The sequence below is a fragment of the Hyperolius riggenbachi genome, chromosome 4 (assembly GCF_040937935.1).
Source record: "Hyperolius riggenbachi isolate aHypRig1 chromosome 4, aHypRig1.pri, whole genome shotgun sequence".
NCBI lineage: Eukaryota > Metazoa > Chordata > Amphibia > Anura > Hyperoliidae > Hyperolius > Hyperolius riggenbachi.
This window is the reverse complement of record NC_090649.1, coordinates 395,455,739-395,480,765: the sequence shown is the minus strand read 5'-3', so window position 1 is coordinate 395,480,765 and position 25,027 is coordinate 395,455,739. Positions and strand designations below refer to the sequence as shown.

Genomic DNA, 25,027 nt, shown 5'->3' with positions numbered 1-25,027 from the left:
TGCCGAGCAGAGCTAAAACTCAGTAAATTCATTTTACTAGAAACTGTGTTGTTTTGTTTCTAGCCAACAACTGTATTTATATAAGAACCTGTGCAAAATATGCTATCACAATGGCCATGACTCCTAGATTACCACCTAAAGCACACATGGGACATAAAACCAGTGTGTAGGTTATTTGAGCAACTTGTGCTACATAAACAGCTTGAGAATTGGTAAACTTGTACCATTTAGTGAATATGCCCCACAGTTGAATTTAACTCTTTTTTGTGTGTCTTCAGGTTTACTATAAATAAGGACATGGGAAAAACAGGTACTGATGGGACTGCAATTTCTCAAATCATATTTCAATTAATAGAAAGCAATACAAATAAATTGCAATAGCAGATATTATTTCAGTGTTGGAGATCTATTATTATTCAATGTATTATGAAGTTCTACAGTAAACTGTAAGCTCTACGGGCAAGTGAATGAATGACTCAATATGCAGCTACTGTAGTTATTACAGTTTACCCCTCCATCAACCTCCTCCCGTCTAGGAATGTGCACATGGGCTCATACCCCCTATTACCTGGATGAGGGGTGACTCTGCTGACAGTGGTTCCTCAGTGCTCTGTTCCCTCCAGGCTGCCGTTACTATAGACGCTTTCCCCGGTAACACCTACAGCTTCTCAGCAACCAGCACCGTGAATGGCAACCCCCTATCACCTAGCAACCAAAGATGCAGGAACATTACTCCGCCCATGCCTCGTCACTCCAATCTGCAAGTCGACCAAAATGATGTCACTCCGAGTCGCCTGAGCACTAGAACAGCGGCCATGTTTTATGATGGCAATAATCATTAGTCTTGTGACAAAGCAAAGCCTGAAATGTACATTGTTCTCAAAAGTGGTACTTATACTTCAAAAGCTATATTCTTATAGAATAAAATTAAATGGAACGCGTTTAAAGAGGGGTTTCTTGTGCCCTGACGCAAGATGTCCGCTTGACATTCACATGTGGAGAGGCGCATGCGCAGTTGTGTAAGGTCTGGCAAAGTACTAGGGAGAAGTGTGTTGTGCAGACACGGGGCTACTTCCAGGCTGGGAGATGTCTGAGGTGAAAGTAAAGCAGGAGGGCGGGGAGGCAGCAGAAATAGAGAACAGGTGAGTGACTGCAACTTACATATCGTTCACACGCGATGTTGATGGTTATGCTGAAATTTTGGAACACTTCTGTGACCTCCTCTATTCACGGAGGGTCTGTTGTTAAAAAGCGTATGTAAATTTGTTTCTACCTTCTCCCTCTGCTAAAGACAAAAATAAGCAAAAATAAATATTTTCTAAAACTTAAAAAAAAAAATCTTTGTTGTATGTTGGTGTCCTAAAGGTGGCCACTAATGAGCCAATATTTTTCATCCAATTTTACCATTTCTATGTAATTTAAGGTAACGGCCTGAAGTATCCATTCGGTATACTCACTCAATTTACCCCCATACTACGTAGATTTGGTAAGATTGGATGGATAAGATTGAATCATTAGTGGCCACCATAATATATGCCCCTAAATCACAATTGCATGATCAAGAAACAATCCTCTCCATCTATAAGCTGCCACAGGTGATCTCAGACCATGTCTATAGTACATATCATGCAATTATTTGAACGAGTGCTCAGATTGATATTCAGATCTGACATCGATCAGATATTGTTGAAAGTTACCATACACAAATGGGATTTTTCAAAATTCAGTTCAGATTTCCGTTCATTATTTTTCAATTGGATATCAATCAAAAATTTTAAAGGGAATACACACTGAACGTAAATAATCTTTCAATAAATATTTATTTCAATAAATATTCTCCAGCATGTCTGATCTGCTTCAAATCGAGAAGGATTCTGAGTTTGGTATCGGTTGCTAGCAATCAGTGAGCTGTATATTTTTGTGCTCAGTCCAATCATTTTCTTGATCGGGAGTAGGATCTGAAGTGAAAATTTCATGGTGTGTACCAGGCATTAGCACTACTAACCTGGGCTGAGATTGGATTAAGAATGTAATGGGGTCCTAGGCGAGGTAGTGGATTTCGGGTCTCCTTGTGGTCCTCTGGGTAAGCTGAAGTGGAGAGCGGTCAGAGAAGATGGCAAGTGGGCCCCTTGTCACCCACTAGGCCCCTAACACCTGCCTAGGTTGCCTGGTGGATGATCCTTTTCTGAACCTGGGGCACAATATAGGGCAGCCTTTCTCAACCTATTTACCCTGGAGGAACCCCTTTGAAAGTAGGCATAGCTGTATGTCAATACCCCCTATTACATTGCCACTCATTATACTGTCTCCTTATCCTAGTGCTTTTTATTAATGTGCTCATTATTATTCTGGCCCCCAATTTAGTGCTTCTTTTTACAGTACCACCTATTATAATGTTCTCTATTATATTTCCCCCACGATGGGGGGAAAATGCCAAGGAACCCCTGCAGAGTACTCAAGGAACCCTGGTTGAGAAAGCCTGATGTAGGGCGTCCATCAAGGCTGGAAATCTGGCTCGAGATATAAAGGGGATCTGGGCAGCTTGGACATACTAGAAAACTATAGTAAATTATGGGGAGCATGGGCAAGATTCACTACACACTTTTTACAAACTAAATATGTTGTACATGGCACTGACCCTGCTGGCCACACCTACTTTGTGATCACCCAGTGATGTCCGTTCTGGACACTGATTATGAAGTTTGTATGTTTTTATAAGTACATAAAAAAACAAGCTGGCTGTAATCATGTTTGAGAAAATCTTCGAAATTGGTAATGTTTTTTTACAGATTTATGTTTTTATTGTATTTAAGGATTATAGAGCTGTGTCAACAGTTTCCCCATGGAATCACAGACCAAGTTATCCAGAATGAGATGCCACACATTGAAGCAAAGCAGAGGGCAATGGCAATCAACCGTCTGCTGTCAGTGGTAAGTTGTAAAGTGAACCAAGGAGCATTTTTAGCTCCCAGGGCATCTTAATAGCACATTAAAGGACAACTGTAACAAGAGTGTTATGGTGGAGGCCATATTTTTTTCCTATTAAGCAATGCCAGTTGCCTGGCTATGCTGCTGATCCTCTGCGTCTGATACTTTTAGCCATAGACCCTAAACAAGAATATGCAGATCAGGTGTTTCTGATATTATTGTCAGATCTGAAAAGATTAGCTTCATGCTTGTTTCTGGTTTGATTCAGACACTACTGCAGCCAAATAGATCAGCAGGGCTGATAAATATGGCAGCCTCTATATACCTCTCACTTCAGTTGTCCTTTAAAAAGTCAAGGCTACCTATACTGGGGGCACCTATAGACCTGGCTAACCTATACTGGGGGCACCTATACCTTTCTAACCTATACTTGAGGAACCTAGACCTGGCTAACCTATACTGGGGGGTACCTATAAACGTGGCTACCTATACTGGGAGCACCTGCAGACTAGGCTACCTATATTGTGGGCACCTATACTGGGCGACTTATAGACCTGGCTACCTATACTGGGAGCTACCAATACTGTAGATATGTATACACTGCCTGACCTGCCATTCTAATTTCTGTTTTTTTTTTTTGGGGGGGGGGTCCAAAGTTTTGTGAGGAGGCCCCATCCAAAGTTTTGCGGGGGGGGGGGGGGGGGGCGGTTGGGGAGCGGTTGTGATTTCTAGTTACGCCCCTGCCCTAAACGGTTTTAAAAACTGTGAAATTAAGCAATGGTGGGCTAGATTACCTTCTACTGAATTTACTGCCGCTGCTCGTTGTTGTCAGCCCCCCCATACCTGTTTCTCTTCTTCTTTGACGTGACCTTTAGTCGAAGAAGCTGTTGTAGCCTTGTGCGATTATGAACTGCACAGGTGCATTTCTGAATCACTTCAGCATCTGCACATCTCGGAGGAACTTCTGGGCAGCTGCGTAGGAACGGGGACAGGGAGGGACAGAGAATGGGGGGACACACCAACGACAATAAGCAATACCAGGACATTCAGCAAAAGGTAATCTAGGCCACTATGGGTTTTATTTCACAGGTTTAAGACAGTTCAGGGGCACTTTAATAGTTCTGAGAAATGCTGCATGCCGCATGTTTGCGATTTTAACCAAATCACAATGCTGCTGTAGGAACACCCTCATAGGGTCACATTAACAAAAATCTTTTCAAATCACTGGTGATAACAAAAGTGCTCATAAGCGCTTGCAGTGTGAACCAGCCCTCAAAGTTCAGCTTTAACAGGAATACAAAAAGGCATCCAGGTGAACTGGTGTCACATTCCACTGATGAATGGGTGCATCCAATGTTACAATTATTAATTTATATGACTTGTTAAAACTGATTTAAATTGCAAACATATTTTATATAAATGTCTATTTCCATGTAGGCAGTAAGCATTTCTGAAATGTCTTCATGGTGCTTAGATTAGCCACTGAGTGATCTGTTGTTGTACTTAACATTTTCTTTTGTTTTCTTCTAATTGTAGGGTCAGCTGGATCTCCTGAGAAGTGGGGCAGGCCTTTTGTACAGGCTGAAAGATGCACAGGCTGCTGGGTGAGACACAGTGGCCAATATTCATAATCAGTGACTTGTGCACATCACAGATTTTACAATTATACATTTACTGGGAATCTGGACAATATAAACTGAGCACATAATTGAAAACTAAATTAGATGCGATCTTCAGTATAAACTATGTTAGTACTTTCACTAGTTTTACCTGTTGAGCTTCCTGAAGTGAATAACTACTAATTGTGTTAAAGTGACACTGAAGTGAAAAAAAAACAAAACCTTATGATATAATGAATTGTATGTGTAGTACGGATAATTAATAGAACATTAGTAGCAAAGAAAATAGTCTCCTATTTTTATTTTCAGTTATATAGCATATTTGCAGTTTACAAACCACACTCTGCTTTTTAAACTATAAAACAGGTCAGAGCTAATGACCCTTTGAACTTTGCTGCAATAAAACCTTTTCTGAATATGTGCTTCACTTTTTCTTTGATGTATAAGCGTTTTAGAAAACAGCGCTGTAGCACTGTAGAAGCTCTTTTGCACAGATAAGTAAAGTTTCTTAAAGCGGGATTGTCACCATAAAAATCAAGTTTCAGCAGCAGCTGGTCTGAGTGTAATAAGTGATAAAGATGCTAATCCTGCATTCAAAACTTTCAAAACTTTTTCTGCTGTTATGGATTAGAGTTATCACATACTTTAGGAGCACTGGCCCTTTAATAGTCGGTGCCAAACAGTTGAATGCTGGGGGTTCTTTTTATCTATAATATATTCCTCCTCTTCCATTTATGCCCAGCTTATCTGAAACACGATCCTTTGCTCACTTGTGTTTACAAGCAAGGCTCAGGTGACTCAGCGATTGGAGGAGAAAAGAAAAAAGAAGTTAAGGGTAGAAATGACATCAGGATTTAGCCTCAAACTTTGGTCAAAAGACATGGTTCCCACCAGGAACAGAATTCTCTTCATTTACTATATAAAATTCACTGAAATCAAAAAGTGGACAGTACAATACATGTGTTATGTGAGTAGATCAAGTATTTATCTACTTATATATGTGGTTTTTCCCTGGCGTAGTATGGCTAACCCTACTGCTTTAACTCTTCCTGTACTGGACACCATATGAGACTCTTTTCTTTGCTACTAATATTCTATTTCATAGCTGTACTACACATACAATTCATTATCTTTATAAGTTTTTTTTTTTCACTTCAGATTCCATTTAAAGGGCCATAATGGATGCTTGGTAAGTGCAATGAGCATTTTAATGTTGTATTGAAAAGAAACGACCTAGAGGATCCTTTCTATTGTTTTTACAGTAAAATAAAAGGATCTGACAACCAGGAAAAGTTGGTTTACCAGATCATTGAGGATGCAGGCAATAAAGGTATGTTGATATTACTGGTGTTTTCTGTACATGTTTCTATCTATCTTTGCCTATTAATGAATGTGTATATTAAGTAGATATTGCACAATGAGCAGCATGGCATACTCACATATGGTATGTGAATAAGTAAATATGCAGATGTACACTAATGAATATCCAATGACTTGACCAGTTCCTATGAGCTTGCTGCTTTGCACTGGGTGAAAGCTTCTTTGAGGCAGAGAGTTCTGCTCTGATGACAAATGCTACCACAGTATACCGCAATGTTTTTCTAGGTTCCAGCTGGAAAAATCACATGACCCTGATGACCAATCAGGAAGTACGGTAGTAGAATATTCCACCAATCATCGAAAACAGTGACTGCTATTGGTGGCTCCCTATGTTGAAGAAACTTGCATGTACTCCTGATTCAAATCTTCTCTACTCCGTCTCCTTTATTGACTTAAAGCACACCTGAAGGGAGAGGGTTATGGAGGCTGCCATGTTTATCTTCTTTTAAGCAATGCAGATTGCCTGAGTGTTCTGCTGATCCTCTGCTTTAAAGTGTACCTGAGGTGGTACACTGTGCCTTATTTATACTTACCTGGGGCTTCCTCCAGCCCCATGAGGAAGGTGGGCTCCCTCGCCATCCTCTTCGGCTCCTCCGATCTGGCACTATGTCTCCTGGTAATCTGGTCAGTCACCACCAGTCGTGGGCTTCTGAGTATGCTTGGCTGCATGTGTCCCAGTCGCGGGAGCGTTCTGCACAGTAGTAGGGACACGCGCGCAGCTGAGCCGCGCATACACAGAGGAGCGCGCCCGTAATACCAGGAGGCATAGCGCAAGAACGGAGGGACCGAAGAGGATGTCTTTATGGGGCTGGAAGAAGCCCCAGGTAAGTATAAGTTGGCCCTATTGTAACATCTCTGGTTCCCTTTAAAGATGCCCTGATCAGAGAGAGATCTGTTGGCTGCCCAATCGATTTTAAGCATGAAATATCTCAGGAATCAGCGCCCTGCCGCTGTCTGCCTGAATGTTAATTAATTTCTTCAGCAACTATATGTGGAATAAGGACTTTCATTGTGTGCTGTGCAAGAGTTCGGGTCCGCTTTAAGTGACCATTCTTCACTTATTCCTAGCAAGCAGGCTTTACAAAATGTAATTTATTTTTGATAAAGGAGACACCCTTACCCCAGAATGCTTGGATGCATACACAGTCCCAGCTTATAGGCTCTTTTGCCTGGGCTAATGCCACATCTGAAGAACTGCTAGAAAATGTTTAAAGCTTAGTGCTTTCATTTTTAATACATTTTAATAGAGGTTTATTACATTCAATATTTTTGAAACGCTTATCTATTACAGATATCAGCCGGGGCATGTTCATGTTCAGTTTGTTCACACTACAAGTGTTGCATGGGCAATTAGCCTTGTACAATGCAGCAATATCTACTGTATACCCATTATAACACATTTCTGTTTGCTTCATTTTTGATGCCTATGTGCATTGGCAACCCACCCTTTTCGAAGCAGTAAATTTGGTCACTGGAGGCTGGAGTATTGTGGGTGCTGCGCATAGCTGCCAATGTTAATAGCTGTTATTAGCGGCTATAACAAGGCACCTATGGCGGCACAGATGAGGCTAGGCATCGGCGGGGGGTGGTGTTCCTTAGGGTTAGGCATCGAGAGGGAGGTCTTGTGTGAGAGTAAGGTTAGGCTAGGCGATAGTAAACTATTGTTTAACATTACCAATATTCTTTCGGGATTACTCATTCATATTAGCATACTGGTAATTTACCAATAGTCTACTTGTGGCTATCTCTGGCGCTCAAATTCCCAAGGCGCCCATTTTAAAGGTATGCATTCTGGTATGCTTGTTGCATTGTAAACAGGCTTTTCAGACATTCCTGATGTGGAAGAATAAACATACATATATCCAGGCACATCGCCTCTAGTTAGGACATTAAATAAATTATTAGGGAAAGGGAGGTGCTGAAGGGGGTGTGGCTAGAAAACAGCAAAAATCTATTAACCCTTCGCACACTCACATGCAAATGTTCAAACAATTGCATTCACAGGTTCACTCATCCAGGCACAACTGTTATCCCTACAGCTAAATTAAAAGCCAGGGTTTTAGTTCACAGAAGAATGCATTCTTATGCTTAATCACCTATACTGCGCAGAAGTACCCAGGTAAACATAGGTGTCCTAACTCTGGCCCTGTAACATGCATAGTGCAGACATGCAAACACATTAATTGCATCAAACCTATCAATGGATTAGGAGCACACATCCTAACTTCCTCTCCTGGGAAAGACAGTGCATCTTACCAATCGCACAAGGGAGCTAATGTTATGTGTCCATGTGCACAATGCGCATACACCAGCATAAGCTGTCTGCATGCTGACAAACATACAGGGGAAGGGGGAGTGCACCGAATTGGACCTGTGAATGCAATTGTTTGAACATTTGCATGTGAGTGTGCGAAGGGTTAATAGATTTTTGCTGTTTTCTAGCCACACCCCCTTCAGCACCTCCCTTTCCCTAATAATTTATGTAATGTCCTAACTAGAGGCGATGTGCCTGGATATATGTATGTTTATTCTTATCATTGACCCCTGTGGCTAGGGTCCAATTCGGTGCACTCCCCCTTCCCCTGTATGTTTGTCAGCATGCAGACAGCTTATGCTGGTGTATGCGCATTGTGCACATGGACACATAACATTAGCTCCCTTGTGCGATTGGTAAGATGCACTGTCTTTCCCAGGAGAGGAAGTTAGGATGTGTGCTCCTAATCCATTGATAGGTTTGATGCAATTAATGTGTTTGCATGTCTGCACTATGCATGTTACAGGGCCAGAGTTAGGACACCTATGTTTACCTGGGTACTTCTGCGCAGTATAGGTGATTAAGCATAAGAATGCATTCTTCTGTGAACTAAAACCCTGGCTTTTAATTTAGCTGTAGGGATAACAGTTGTGCCTGGATGAGTGAACCTGTGAATGCAATTGTTTGAACATTTGCATGTGAGTGTGCGAAGGGTTAATGGATTTTTGCTGATGTGGAAGAAGCCTGCAGGTCTGGACTTCTGACTTCACTATGTTCTGGGATAGTGACAGTAGTGGGATAGTAGCATATACCGTATGATGGGAATTACATTTACGGCACCTATGAAGCTTGTAAAAAAAAAAGCTAGCGCAGCGCCCATATTACTGTGAAAGTTACAAGATAAGAGTTTCTGGCATCAAGACACTGTTGCTGAGTGTGGAGTTGCAATGCCATGTCTGCTGCAGTAAGCCCTTGTATTTTTGATGTGACATTGTGTGTTTTTTCTGAAGGAATATGGAGCAGAGACATCCGATACAAAAGTAATCTTCCTCTTACGGAGATCAATAAGATTCTGAAGAATATGGAAAGCAAGAAGCTCATTAAAGCAGTCAAGTCTGTAGCGGTAAGCTTATTATTACTTTACTTATACTGTATGAAATAAAGCATGAAAGTCAAATATGCTGGAATAGATGTAACCTATCTGTATGGAGTATACAGGAAGGGAAGAGAGAGAGAGAGAGAGAGAGAGAGAGAGAGAGAGCGCGCCTAATACAGCTTGATAAAAGTATCTTCCGAAAAAGTGCCTGTCGCTGTTAATTGCCACCTCTCTGTTTTCAATTGCAATAATGAGCATATAAGTACTAACGAAGTGCTGCTGGATGTCTTCCCTGCTTGTCTTGAACCCTGTTGGTTAAAGGGGTCTTATCCACATAGCACACATCCGTCCCCGTTTGGGTGCTTGTCCACCTTGCTTCTTACCCCTTAACAAGCAAACTGCACCTGCCCCAAGTTCTCAACTTCAATTGCCCACACTAATCCCGGTCAGAGTGTTCGCTATCAAAAAAGTCCAGCCAGATTCATACATAAATGATGAATGACAGCGCTCCTCTTCTATGGCTCTTTCAATGTCTGCAAAAAGTAAACATACTCCACATAGTGCATTACTGTATTAAACACATATGTCCACTCTCCCCCCATGAAAAAGTGCAGCACACGTGATCAAAACCAGTGTGAAAACATAAATACGGAACTCCGGTATCATTAACCGCTCACCGGATCGTTTCCACCCCACATCCAGGTGGATCTAGCGTTTTATGGTCAACCAATGACTAGGCACCAGACTGTTCTGTCTCAAGCAATAAAAGTTTTTAATCCAGATTCCATGTAAAAACATAAGCAGTAAAAATATTTATAGCGTAACTTGATAAAAAAAAACTGGTATGCAACCTGCGCTATGTCCACCTTGCTTGACTATGGAGTATACAGGCATAGCCTTTCATAAAAGTATCTATGGTACGTTTCCAAACCACTATCAGTATGGAATTCTCTCCTACCTGAAAAAAAAATTTACACACTGCACTTACAGGTTAGATAATGTACAGGTTTTTTAGGGGTTGTGAAGTTTATATTGTATATCTACATTTCTGAAGTGCTTCAGAGCGATGTTAAATCCATGTTTTGAATGAAATTCTATGGGTATATTTAATAGTGTGTCTTCTTATTCAAGGCTTCAAAGAAGAAAGTTTACATGCTGTATAACGTGCAGCCAGACCGCTCGGTGACAGGAGGGGCGTGGTACAGTGACCAGGACTTTGAGTCGGAATTCGTAGAAGTATTAAACCAACAGTGTTTTAAATTTCTACAGACAAAGGTAACTGATGACTAGACTTCTTAATTACGCTTATTTGGAATGGAAGTCAGAAGAAATCAACAGTTGCACACCTGAGGCTGGCCATCCACTGTTAGATTTGTGGTAGATGGGGTACACAATTGACATCACTCAATATTTGAGTGATAATGTTTATCTGGTTTACCACTTTGAACCATAAATATATGGGTCGGTATGCCACCATCATCCACTATGCACCAGGCGATTTTGTGCCACTTCCCTGATTTTCCCACCCACCCACTCTTTAGTGTTCCTGAGGGTACATATGCACATTTTAATTTTGATTGGCCAATTCTAGCACTTCCACGTAGTATGAGAGCTTACTTACACAATCTGTTCAGAGTGTTCAGAATCTGGATGGAGACGGATGCTGTTCCTTTAAAAACCCCAAAAGTCTTTGGACTGTTTTGTATATACCTGTTACATAGTATTCAAAATCTGTTGGCCCTCATACTACACGAAAGTGGTAAAATTGTCCAATCATTGTCCAATCAAAATGTGTGAGCGCATCCTAATTCATGTAAGAAATTCTTTTTTTCTAATAAATCTATCATCTAATCTAGTTTTGTATGGGTACCAGTAACTTTAACCACTTAACAACCAGCCAAAGCTTATCGGTGGCAGCTGGTCGCACCTGGGTTTCCATTGAAACGGCCGCTCCGTTTCCTGTCAGTTCACGGCGGGGGGTCCGTGAACAGCCTGTGAACCTCCGATCGCGGCTCGCAGGCTAAATGTAAACACCCGGGGATGTAATCTCCGGTGTTTACATGTTACGGCACTGCTGTCACAGCAGCACCGTAAAGGAGCTCGGCGATCCCTGGCCTCGGATTGGCCGGGGATCGCCGCCATCCGATAGGCTGAAGTCTATCTGAGGCGGTACAGGACGGATCGCTGTCCTGTACCACCTATATGGAGAAGGGGAGGGAGGGGGGGAATATCGCTGTGGAGGGGGGCTTTGAGGCGCCCCCCCCTCCCGCTAGTCACAACGAGCCGGCGGTGATCAGACCCCCCCCCCCAACAGGACATCCCCCTAGTGGGAAAAAAAAGGGGGGGGGGGGGGGGGAGTCTGATCACCCTGCCTGCCACCTGATCTGTGCTGGGGGCTGAAGAGCCCACGCAGCACAGATCATAGAACAATCTGCCGGTCCTTAAGTGGTTTAATTCCCTGGCTGCATGCTAGTTGCAGGTGTGTGATTCACATTACTGAAGCTAAAGCTAAGCCTGCCAGTATTTAAAGCAAATCTCCAAGATTATTAATACAATTAATTAATACAATTATAATAAACGCCTTGCCTTTTTCTTTTCATTTTTAGTTTTGAATTTTTGTATGTGTTCATGTTTTTGTTTTTTAAAAAATGCATTTACTTTTAAATCTAATTTTTTTTTTTTTTTTTTTTAAGAGAAAAATACATTATCAACCCTATCAGATCTAATTTTTTACAAAAAGGTTTTGACTTTCCATGGGAAAGCATTGTATGCGAATCATGTTTGATTTTTCCATAGGAAGGCATTGTGCGCGATTCACGTACAATACAGGGGAAAAGGAATTTCTGTGTGATTTTAAAACGCACATAAAATTGCATTGGCAAACACACCCCAATGTTTGTGCGGCTCATGGAGTACGTTGTATGGAATTTCAAATAGTTGTGCTCTCTCCCTAATTGTGCCCATAAATGGTACAATTTTTTTCATCCAATCTTACCATTTCTATGTAATACAAGGAAACTGCCTAAATTATCCTTTCAGTATATTCACTTAACTACTTGCCGACTGTTCCAAACCAATTGGCGTAAGCAGTGCGGCAGCCCTAGGGCATTTTATTTAAAAATATATAAATATTCATTAAAAAAAAACCTTGGGGAAATGATCAGACCCCACTAACAGAGAGCTCTGTTAGTGGGGAGAAAAAGGGGGGGAAATCACTTGTGTGCTTAGTTGTGCGGCCCTGCAGCTTGGCCTTAAAGCTGCAGTGGACAATTTCATGAAAAAGGGATAACACTGCGGTCCTCAAGTGGTTAATTTGCCCTTATACTACATAGGAATGGTAAGATTCGATGAAAAAAATTGTACCATGTATGGGCACCATAAGGCTGAGTTACATTACAGCGATTGCTGGCAGTTTTCCCGCACACAAATTTGGATGCAATATTACAACACATTGAAATTGGTTGGCTACATCTGAATTCGCATGTGGGGAAAGAAAACAGACGGTGGACAGCCTTTTTTCCGCATCACGCATGCAAATCACCATAGCCGTGCAAAGGGATTCTGATGCGTTCTTGCATCAACACAAGTGGCGGCATGCAGCATGCTGGCACAAGTGGAAACATAGACTTAATATAGTAGTCTGCTCTGTTATGGGTTGCATTTTTGAAAGTAGTTGAGAAACTATTCATCACACTTGTTTACTATGCAGCACTGCCTAAAATGGTTTTCTATAAGTAGAGCACTAATTTAGTGTGCATAATGGCTTCCTTTCTCGTGTTTTACAGGCAGAAGCAGCAAGGGACACTAAGCAAAGCCCAATGATCCAGAGAAACAGTTCCTTTGCTTCATCCCATGAAGTCTGGAAATACATCTGTGAACTTGGCATTAGCAAGGTAACTAAACTACTGCCGATAGGTGTTGTAGCATTTATAGTCAGTGTGGACTTTTTAGGTGTGAATGGGTTTAAAAGGCTACCTTTAGTGACGTGTAACAGGATAAGATAAACATGTGAATGTACAGTCCCAATCCTACATAGAATTAGGTGGTGGTTTATTTTCCTCAATGTAAGGGTTAAGTATTTAGATATGTAAATGACACACTTGGACTTGAGTGGGGCCATAGTGTACTTCTCAGTGGTAACTAATTACTTGCCTTAAAATGCTTATATGCCAGAGAGTGCAGAGAACAGATAAAAAGGGTCAAGACGACACTAAATATTGGGTATTCCAGGGAAGTCCTATTTGGAATTAGGACTATAGACACAATTGTTCATCTCATCGGTTTTTCACTTCAGGTTTGCTTTAAAATGTGTTGACTGGTCATATTTGATATTTATTGGTGCATTTACTGCTGCATTTAAGTTATATTTTAGGGTTGTACAGAAAAGGGGCTTTGTAGGATGATGTAAAGCACAGGTGTCAAACTCCAGGCCCACAGGCCAAGTGCGGCTCTCCTTGCCATTTTATGTGGCCATTCAGTGCTTCAAATGTGCATCACTGTATGCAGCAAAAGAACAACAATACACTGCCTTCCCATCCAGAGGATGGCCATGTTTTTGGTTGAAACCTTGTCTGTTTGAGCCTGTGTGCAGCAACAACCCATGGGGCCCCCTCCTTGGATCCGAATTTCCCAACCCCCTCCCCTGTATGGCTGGTAAAACACACACACACACCTTTCCCCACATAGCGGAGTAGCAGAGCAGTGTAATATTTACCATCTCCAGCGCTGCGTTGTGTCTCTTCTGTTTTTCTCGCCAGCTGCACGCTCTATACTTCCATACCTCCAGCTTCCCGTCACATGACATGCATTCAGAGCCAAAGGTATGCAGCACAGAGCATGTGTCTGTCAGGACGATTAGCTGAGAACTGCAGCAGGTAATATTAAACTACTCCACTGTGCTTTTCTGCTGAATGAGGAGCAGCTGGGATCCAGGCCCCACCCCCAGGGGCACTATAGTTACGCCACTTTATTTGCCAGCTAATTTGCATATTTGAGAAACCATAGTTGCTCACTTAAAGCTGAATTATCGCAACTACCTTCTGTCTTAAAGAAGGGAAACTGCACCAACCATTCCTAGAAAAGGGTGTTGGACTACATACCACACAGACATTCCCAACAGACTGAAAGCACTTGAAGTTTTCTAAGTTAGTTCAGTCTCCCTTTAGAGAAGGTAACATGGAGTCCAGAACTTGATATTCTTTATTCTCTGTCTATGGCTACCTCTTTTCCATTACATCAAGCTGTCAGCACAACTTACATGGAACAGAATAAGGGAAGCTTCTGTGTATTCATGGTAGCACAGGAACATGATTCAGTCATGCTGAAGAGGAATTGTATGTACACCGTATGTATGCTTTTTTTTTTTTTTTTTTTTATAGAAATAACTGTAATCCTTTTTTCTTCCTAAGGTTGAATTGTCCATGGAAGACATAGAAACTATTCTGAACACTCTGATTTATGATGGGAAGGTAGAAATGACCATAATTGCAGCTAAAGAAGGGACAGTGGGCAGTGTGGATGGACAAATGAAGCTTTTCAGAGGGGTGAACCCAATAATACAGCCAGCTGGATTAGTGCGAACACCATGTGGCCTCTGTCCGGTAAGTTGGCTTGTCTGACCATTAAAGAGAACCCGAGGCGGGGTTGTGACAATGCAATCCACATACAGAGGCTGGGTCTGCCTATACTGCCCAGCCTCTGTTGCTATTTTAAGCCCCCCCCTTCCCCCCCCCCCCCCCCCCGCGCTCTGCTATCCCCCATAAATCACAGCCGCGCTGCCGACACGGTGTGTCATAGCGGGCTGTGTTTATCTCTGTACTGCTGTTAGTCTGCCGCTCCCCCTGCCTCCTGCATAGCTCCGGTCCCTGCCCGCGTCCCTTCCCTCTCTGCTGATTGGAGGGAAGGGACACGGGTGGGAACGGAGCTATGAAGGAGGCGGGGGGAGCACGCAGAGTGATAGTACAGATGTAAACACAGGCCGCACAGCACGACTGTGATTTATGGGGGATTGCAGAGCGCAGGAGAACTTAGGGGGATTGAAATGGCAACAGAGGCTGTGCAGTATAGGCAGACCCAGCCTCTGTACGTGGATTGCATTGTCAGAACCCCACCTCGGGTTCTCTTTAAAATACCGACATGTCAATGCCATTGTTGCCTTTAAGGTGGCCATAGATCTAGCGATGATGGGAAGATTCGACCAAGAGACAAATCTCTCTCTGATTAAAGAGAGTTCTGTCAGCTGCCCATATACCGCAGGCCGATTCATTTCAGCACGAAATCTTGCGGGAATCAGCCTTGTGACTTCTCCTCACCCCTGACGCTGTCCCCCCCTAGTGTAAAATGAGCTCTGGGCATGAATACTTTACTTGTCGTGTCCACTGCTGGCTCTGTCTCCGCACTGCCATACATGCACCCCACGTGGTTGTAGGCGTAACGTTGGCGCACGTGAGAAGCAATTGGAAACCCTCCTCCCATAACAAGTGTGGCCAACAACACTCCTCTCACTGACTCACCCTACTTAAAAACCCAAACTGCCCACGCCACCATTCCCTCTCCTTCCCATAAAGGTGGCCACACACGATACAATAAAATGATCCGATTTTACTTCAATTTGATAAATATGATCGGATCTCCTGAAAAAATCCTACGCTTTTTTTTTTCCTTTTCATTCGACTGAATGGATTTTCCATTTTTTTCGATTTGTTTTTTTATTGATCCGTAATGCTGGAAATTTTTCTTAAATTTTTCTAAACATTGTATGGAGTGTGTTAGATTGCCACATTATTAATATACACACCCTAGCAATTTTCTCAGTTTCCAATAATTGTTATCATAATTGGGGAAAAATGTAACATGGATGTGGTACATTGGTCATATTTTTGAAATGTTACAAGCAATCAGAAAAATTGATTGCAATTCTTAAATTAAACAGATATTTAAAAATTGTATGGTGTGGCCACCTTTACAGCTGTGGCAATCATTCTCCCTCCTGTGACAAAAAAATTTGTAGAAAAATCCTCAGAATTAGGGTTTGAATACCTTATGAATCAGTGAGCTATAACAGGTGTATAGTTTAGGTTTTCTGACTTATCTGGCTGTATGCTTGTCCCAAGTCAGACTCAGAAGCCACTGAATCCAAAAAAAAACAGTTTTAAAAGCCCGGCAACTGACATTTTGAAATAGAATAAAGATGTTGCCCTCCATATTCCTCTTACTTCAGCTTTCCTTTAAGAACATTTGTTCGCTCTATTAATCTTTAAGAACTATTTTATACATCGGTTAAGGTTTGCATTTTTTTTTTTTTTTATCCCAACAGGTGTTTGATGACTGCCACGAAGGAGGCGACATCTCTCCGTCTACCTGTGTCTATATGTCGGAGTGGCTGGAGTTCTGATGGAACCAGGATGGATATCTGTCGGGCTTTAAAAACTGCACTAAAATTATTTATTTTACATGTTTACAATTTTTAGTAACTGTCACATTTTTGGATATATGTGAATCTGTTCTGTTAAAGCAAAATGGAACTCTCATAATAAAAGCAGAACAAAGAGCTTTATTAACTGCTGCTTCAAATCCCTCCGGTCTGGTTGCTGCATAATAATCTGTTATCCTCAGCATAAGGGATGAAGAGGCATCGGCAGCCCTGGTCCTTCCCTATGTAGCCACACCTCTGCATTGGTGCAGTGGCTTGGAGGGCGGAGTCTGCCTTTCACTACTCAGAAGTGCTAGAGACAGTTGGGATCCACCAGGTCTTACAAAGCAGCAAGCAGGCAGAAGTAAATGCTGAAGCTAACACAACCTTGCTTATGAGAGTTCAGATCGGCTGTAAATCTGGGTCCAAGCCAAAATGGCAAGAAAAGGTTTTATTTAAATCATTATTAACCAACTATGTCATGGATCCATGCACATGAAACTGAAATGTTTAATAACAACCTCAGTTGTTGATTACCGAGTTTTTTCTTCTCCGCTATCCTGCAGCTCACTGAAGCCTGTTTGCCCGTACTTAAAGGACAACTGAAGTGAGAGGAATATGGAGGCTGCCATATTTATTTCCTATGCAGTCCCAGTTCTGTGGCTATGCTGTTAATCCTCTGCCTCTAATGCTGAGTACACACAATACGTTTTTCCACTTGATTTTCCATCCGTTCGGTTTTTACGCCCGATTCTCTTATCTTCCGCTTGTTCTTATCTTTTTCCATTCACTTCTATGAGAAATGGACCCAAAAAACAATCGGAAGTTATATCGGGCAGGTTCTAAAAATTAGCTATCTAATCCATCTGTCGAGCGGAGAAACGTATGGTGTATTTCCAGCATATTACTTTTAGTCATAGACCCTGAACAAGCATGCAGCAGATCAGCAGCAAAATAGAGCAGCATTGCTGCCAGGCAACTGGTATTGTTTAAAAGGAAATAAATATTGCAGCCTCCATATTCTTCTCACTTCAGTTGTCCTTTGTGATCCCTCCTCATCCCCTCCCTACTAATGCGTCACACTGTCTTCTCTCCACCTAGACAGCATGAGTCATCAAAAGGTTGGGTGTGAGGAGTGACCATATGGATGTTGGCAAGTTCAGCTGTGACTTGACTATGTAGAAATCCATTTGAGCTGTAGGATTTTTATGTGCCTGAAGAAAAAAAGTTGTTCAGGGTATGAAACACCATTTCTATAATGAAAGGATCCCTGAACTTAGAGGGATAAGATGGCTGCCATATTTATTTCATTTTATACAATACCAGTTGCCTTCCATGCTGCTGAGCTCTTTGGCTCCAGTAGGGTTTGAATCACACACCTGAAACAAGCATGCAGCTAATCTAGTCAGTCTTCAGTCAGAAGCGTGATCCGCATGCTTGTTCAGGGTCTATGGCAAAAGTACAAGAGGTAGAGTATTAGCAGGACAGACAGGCAAATTACATTGTTTAAAGGGAGATAAATATGGCAACTTCCATATCCCTCTCAGTTCAGGTGTCCTTTAAACACATCTATTTAATAGTATAACAGTGGTTTCATATACATAGGTCCAATGGAAGATCACTTCACGCTGCTGTGTTGTGGGTACAAATAATAAACTCAGTTTTGAACCACCACTTTAAAAAGTATTTCATTGTTAAAGAAATGCTAAATAAATGATAATCATACCCTGTGGTTACATGTGTGTCCTTTTATTGTCCAAGTATATAAGTGCTTTCTAGAATTACAGCATTGATGGATGGAAACCCTTCTAGCATTAAAATGTGTTAACAGTAACTTGGAAGAGTCAGATGCATGAAGTGACATGAGGAGATACATGTGTATACATAGTACCAATTCTCCTTTTCTTTCCCCTCACTGTAAGAGTTAATCTCACAGGGCTATGAATCAAGCCTGCAGCATAATTCTCTCTGATAACTAATGGGAGCTTATACTGTATAACCTGAGTGGCTATGAAAACACTCCTGGTAGCAGGGAACTGCTAAGACATTCAGTGTCTTCATTTTTCCAGCGTTATCTTCAAATTGTGTTGCTACAATATTACCAAATGTTGCAAAACATTTGGCTGCCGGTAAGGTACCCTTTACATTCAGCCTCTTTATTGTATAGTTTTTGGAACTGTGAGGACATCAGACAGGATGTTCCAAGGAAATGTTTGTCCTATTCTAGCAGTCATTTTCACAGTAATGATATGCAAATGAAACCGTTGGCTCCTTTATGGCTGTAATATCACTGTATCTGTAACCATTACATCACTTTGCAAAAACTCTTGGAGACCAACATTCTACCAAGATTCATTTCCATCAGAGCTTATACTTCTGCTATATATTCCTGTTACAATGGGATCATTCAAAAGTTGGACAGCTACTTACAAACCTTAGATTTTCCTGAGCGACCTTTGTAGGCCAGAATGGATCTGGAACCCCACGGCACCTAATAACAACAAAGGAGTTAAAGTGGTAATACAGCTAGCTATTTTGTGGCCTGATCTACCATCTGATTTGATAATTTTTGTCGAAACGTATAAAAATCTGTGAACTTAACATGGCCATTAGCTTGATGATTCCATCGATTTCAGGCCGAAATTGGTTAAAGGCATCGATTGGACATGCTGGAAAATCTTGGTCCAAAGTGCTCAACTGACCTATGTGACTGTAGTGTCGCGCTCAACATTCAACAGTGTTTCATGTTTATAAAGTTTAAAGTTCATCAGTCTTTTTTCATCCACTTATCCAAAAGCTGTTCTTCCTTACATAAAAAGCAATCAATTGCGCTCACCAGATCCTGTAGCTGATTGATTATAGTCAGCAATAATCGCATGTACTATTGCTCCTGGTCTTCCAGTCTCCAATGGTTCAAATACTCGAAAGTAAACAGAGAGAGGCAAACATAGCGTAATCTTGTTATACTTAGATCACCGTGGTTCCACTCCCCACTATGCCAAATACACCTCAAACACACCGTGCTGTGAACTCTCCCGTGCATGATAAAAGCTATGTTATCTGCTCACCAGAAGCTTTGGCTGATCACAAGGAACCAGCAATCACGTTTTGTACAACCATTCATACGAAAGGATCCAGCCGGCACCATCCAGTGTATATAATGCTCTTTTATTTTATTAAATGGCCGTCATATAAATAGCGACGTTTCGGAGCAGTGTGCCCCTTTATCAAGCCATGACAGCCTCAAAGTGCAATGAGTAACAAACATCTTATATAATACATCATTAATTTCAAATTAGCGAATCATAAAGCCCCAAAGTTCAAGGAGCCACTCGTATTCCGCCTAATCAGATGCGGACCTGATCGGAGACTTATTCTAAATATAGTGAGCCAATGGACATAGAGCACTCACCAGCGTCATGTCCACGACGGCGTACACACCAAAATAACTCAGCCCCCTCCCGACGTCAGGAGGATGTATCCACCCATCGGTGAGCGGACCTGATGGGGAACGCCGACAGAGCGAGGCAGGATGCAACGTCACAACGTTGCCAGGGAGACGGAGTGGAAGCACAAGACGTGCTTCCAAAGTGGCAAGATGTAAACATTGCCTACGCAAGCCGATCACGTGGGACCCGCCCACCAATCAGCTTGCCTTCCGTCTCCCTGCATAGCTAAACGGCGATGGCCGTATTGCTATGGTGATGTAAACAGGGGCTGGAGGTGTGTAAAGCCGTGATGGCACAACGCTAGTGGCTGCGAGCCTCATGCTATTAGTAATTGATCAACATATAAACATTCAAGTCACAGTCGTGGTCAGAGACATATGCTATTGGGAACATAGTAAGCAATATATCTGAGAAAAAAATATAAGGAGAAATCAAAATAAAGTAAATATGAAAGGAAAGATAAAGGCAGAGAAAAACATATATTAGATAAACGGTGTCAGATCATATTCTCTGTTCAAACCACGTGGTTCAACAGTATCAAGGGTACGTATCCAGTACGCCTCGCGGAGCAACAGCTGTCTTTGTCTATCTCCACCACGTTTTAACAACGGTACGCTGTCAATAATCTGACAGCGTAATTGGCTAACGTTATGATTATTTCTAACAAAATGACAGGCAACTGGTTGCTCAACAAGGCGCTCACGGATTGCATGTTTATGAGCAGATAATCTGGTTTTAAATTTCTGTGTCGTCTCTCCCACATATAGTAAGCCACATGGGCACTTAAGAATATAAACAACGTATCTAGAATCACAGTTGTAAACATCCTTAATATTGAACCTTCTGCCCGATCTAGGATGCATAAAGACATCGCTCCTAATGACCGAGCTGCAGTGCACACAGTTCAGGCAAGGGTACATGCCTTTCCGAGACCCCTCAGGGGGCCGTACCAACGTCCTCATATCAGCATGAGTCAGCTTGTCCCTAAGTGTAGGGGCCCGTTTATAAGAAAAAAGTGGAGGTTGGTGGAACTCAGGGATATGAGGAAAGGACCGGGCAAGAGCAGACCAATGTTTTTTAATTATACTGGCAATATTATTGCTATAAACATTAAATTGTGTCACAAAAGGTATGCGGTTGCCCGTCCCACCTCTCACTCCCCGGGTGGTACGTGTTGCCAAACTCCGTGCCTCTGCAACCAGGCCAGCAGGATAATGTCTGTCCAGAAATTTTTGTGTTATCTCATTGAATCTATGCTCTCGTCTGATCTCATCACCCACTATACGGCCCACCCTTTGAAATTGGGACTTGGGGATCGATTTGATTGTATTTTTAGGGTGGAAACTGTCAAAGGACAAAATAGCATTCTTGTCCGTGGGCTTGACATACAAATCAGTACTAAGGCTATCTCCAGTGCGCATAACCATGGTATCTAAAAAGTTAATTTGACACATATCACAGTGGGAGGTAAGTCTAATTGCTTTACACTGACTATGTAGCTCCCCCACAAATTGATCTAGGGTCCAACGTGGCCCCGCCCACACGCAAAACACATCAATGTATCTGAGCCAACATTTGGCATATTTCTTAAAGAAATCATTATTATAAACAAAAGTCTCTTCATAATCATTCATGAATATGTTTGCGTAGGACGGGGCCACATTGGACCCCATCGCTGTTCCTTGTACCTGTAGAAAAAAATGGTTATTGAACACAAAATAGTTGCAGGTGAGTACAATCGTTAATAGATCAATAATGAACCTGATCTGTCTATCATCAAAATCCGAAGCAATAAATAACGCATGTCGGACCGCCTCCACACCCCCATCATGAGGGATGGAGGTGTAGAGGCTCTCCACATCAAGCGTCACTAACAGACTATCCCCAGGTATATCATCTAAGTTGGAAATGTACTCTAGGAACATAGACGTGTCCCTAAGATATGACTTCTGTGCCGCAACAAATGGTCTCAAGAGGAAGTCCAAATACTTAGCAATGGGGGATAGAATCGAATCTATGCCAGCCACAATGGGTCGGCCAGGTGGATGTTGTAGCCTTTTGTGGATCTTGGGGCAGAGATATAAACATGGAGTTTTGGGATATTCCATCCGGAGGAATTTAGCAAGTTTGTCATCAATGATGAATTGCTCAACTGCTTGATCCAAAACGGCATCCATTTTCCGTTTGATATCTGTGATAGGATCACCTGATAAACGGGTGTAGGTAGTTTCATCATTAAGTTGTCTGGCTGCCTCATTAAGATAGTCCAAAGTATCCATGACTACTACTGCACCCCCTTTGTCCGCGGGCTTTATGGTTATAGAATTGTTGTCAGACAGTTCTTTCAATGCTCTCCGTTCATCTGGTGTGAGGTTATGTCGAATCCTAAGACCCATATGGTTAGATCGCAGTAATTCATCTATCTCTTTTTGTACTGTAGTTGCGAAAACGTCAATCACCTGACATGATGGAGGACTGAAGCGACTAGGAAGTCTGAGAGAGGTATCCCCCAATCGTAGCATACTTGGATCGTCCTGTTGAGAACCAGCAGCCGAGGCCACAAATCTAGGTTGAGAGAAATAGTGTTTCAGCCTAAGACGTCTAAAAAAGCGCTGAAGTTCTATGTCAAGATTCAAAGGGTCGGGCCAATGCGTAGGAGCAAAAGAAAGTCCCTTGTTTAATAGCATATGTTGTGACTCAGATAGTACATAAGAGGAAATGTTAACAACTAAGTTGTGGACGGGCCTTGTTTCTGTCTGGGCCGCTGACGCAGCCTGTCCCTTATGCCGCCTGTGTCTGCCCCCCCTCCTTGTTCGTCCTGACTGGACTGGTTGTCTGTAGAATCTTCGGGAGTGCTGACCGGAAGAAAATCCGAGGAGCCTCCGAGGTTGGGGTCAGTTGGTGGCGTGCTAGGTTTTGGTTTGCCTTTAGGATTACGTGATGGACGTGGTTTAGGTAAACGTTTGTATGGTTGTTGCCAGACGTACACGTACCCTGTGGTATAGTCTGCCTCGTCCCTCTGGAATTTCTGGCGTTTGACAGTCTCTATTTGAGTTTGTACTGTTAGACAATACTTAGAGAAATCATCTTCATATTTAAGCCATTGTTCATCCGTGAATATGTTCTGTAATTTAGATTTTAATTCGACCGAGGCCCCGCCCTACCGGTTTCGTCATCAATGACTCATCAGGGGCATCATTGATGACGAAACCGGTAGGGCAGGGCCTCGGTCGTGGTGCGAGAGACGCGGAAAGTACCTGCAGCGGCTATTAGGACGTCCGAGGATTCACTAAATGCGCAATTTTATCTTATGGAATGTGAGTGCACTTTGTATTTCTACTTTTAACTGATTAAACGTTATTACGCTATGGCAATGTTTGCTCTGAGTTTTTGAAGGGACAAGGAGCTGGATGTGCCTATGAACGGTTGTACAAAACGTGATTGCTGGTTCCTTGTGATCAGCCAAAGCTTCTGGTGAGCAGATAACATAGCTTTTATCATACACGGGAGAGTTCACAGCACGGTGTGTTTGAGGTGTATTTGGCATAGTGGGGAGTGGAACCACGGTGATCTAAGTATAACAAGATTACGCTATGTTTGCCTCTCTCTGTTTACTTCCGAGTATTTGAACCATTGGAGACTGGAAGACCAGGAGGAATAGGAATAGTACATGCGATTATTGCTGACTATAATCAATCAGCTACAAGATCTGGTGAGCGCAATTGATTGCTTTTTATGTAAGGAAGAACAGCTTTTGGATAAGTGGATGAAAAAAGACTGATGAACTTTAAACTTTATAAACATGAAACACTGTTGAATGTTGAGCGCGACACTACTGTCTGACAAATATATTCTGTAGGGTGGTGATACCAACCCATAGTGTGGCAAACCTTTTGTATAGTGTGTTAATTATTGAATTGGTTGGATTGTTGTTGAGAAAAGAGGAGCGCATATACCGCTTAAAATCATCTGACCTATGTGACTGACCCCTGGCTGCTGTACCCTAAGGGTAAAATGAACCCTCCCCCCATTTTACATTTGGGGGGCAGGTCAGCAATGGCGCTAGGCCAATCTATCTAGCGCCGGTAAAGAGCGCTAGCAAGCGCCTGACTGATTCAGGAAAGAAGACAATGGGCCCATTCTTACCAAAAACGCAAACGCGTCGCCTGCACCATTTTCCGATGATTTCCCGGCGATCGCGTTTCAGTGCTATAAAAGCGCTAAACGCAATGGGAGAAATTGCTTTTTTTTCCTGTGTGAAATCAAGAAAAAAATCACCCCTGCAAAGCGCCGGCAAAAATCCCCTGCGTTTTCCAAACGCAAGTGTAAATGGGCCCTTAAAGAGGCACTTAAATCAGTTAAAAAAAAATTGTTTTACTCACCTGGGGCTTCCCTCAGCCCCCTGCAGCCGATCGGTGCCCTCGCCGTGTCTCTCTGATCCTCCCGTCCCCACCGGCGACCACTTCCGGTTTTGCCGACAGGCATGGGAACGCGAGTGATTCTTCGTGTTCCCAGCCAAAATATCGCCCCCTATGCTGCTATTGCGGCCAGGAGGCCGCAGTAGCAAGAAGTGGTCGCCAGCGGGTACGGGAGGATCAGAGAGACACGGCGAGGGCACCGATCGGCTGCAGGAGGCTGAGGGAATCCCCAGGTGAGTAAAACTTTTTTTTTTAAATGACTTAAGGTTCACTTTAAGGTGCTTTCCAGGGTCTCCATTTGAAATAAATAAAGAAAATACTGAAAGTCTCCCATAGGGGGGATGGACTAGTCCAAATCCTGTCAGATTTCTACTGTGACAGCAATGTAGGAAAAAAATAAATGTATTAGTGCATTGTTCAACTAATACACACATATTTTTAATTTTACACATTTTCGCAACAGTTGTCAACT

The 25,027-nt window shown here is 42.4% G+C and overlaps 2 protein-coding genes and 1 long non-coding RNA gene across 4 annotated transcripts in view; 1 reads left to right on the top strand and 2 right to left on the bottom strand.

Annotated features, from left to right (window-relative positions):
• The window catches only part of DZANK1 (double zinc ribbon and ankyrin repeat domains 1), a 93,834-nt gene extending 93,095 nt beyond the window's left edge, over nt 1-739 (bottom strand). The window contains exon 1 of one of the 2 annotated variants that reach the window (XM_068232225.1): nt 569-739. The gene's annotated coding sequence lies outside the window, so the exon portion shown is untranslated. The remainder of the gene's footprint in view (nt 1-568) is intronic. The other variant, XM_068232224.1, reaches the window with a different exon arrangement.
• POLR3F (RNA polymerase III subunit F) lies at nt 717-18,424 on the top strand. Its single transcript, XM_068232226.1, has 9 exons — nt 717-1,142; nt 2,814-2,931; nt 4,465-4,532; nt 5,810-5,877; nt 9,192-9,304; nt 10,409-10,552; nt 13,063-13,170; nt 14,686-14,877; nt 16,593-18,424. The coding sequence occupies exons 1-9, from the start codon at nt 1,087-1,089 to the stop codon at nt 16,668-16,670; spliced, it is 945 nt and encodes a 314-aa protein (XP_068088327.1). The 5' UTR covers nt 717-1,086; the 3' UTR covers nt 16,671-18,424.
• LOC137504169 (uncharacterized) lies at nt 18,421-24,410 on the bottom strand. Its single transcript, XR_011019440.1, has 2 exons — nt 24,125-24,410; nt 18,421-19,390 (listed from the first exon to the last, which is right to left on the bottom strand). It is a non-coding gene; the product is annotated as an uncharacterized lncRNA (long non-coding RNA).
• Between the last annotated feature and the right edge of the window lie 617 nt (nt 24,411-25,027).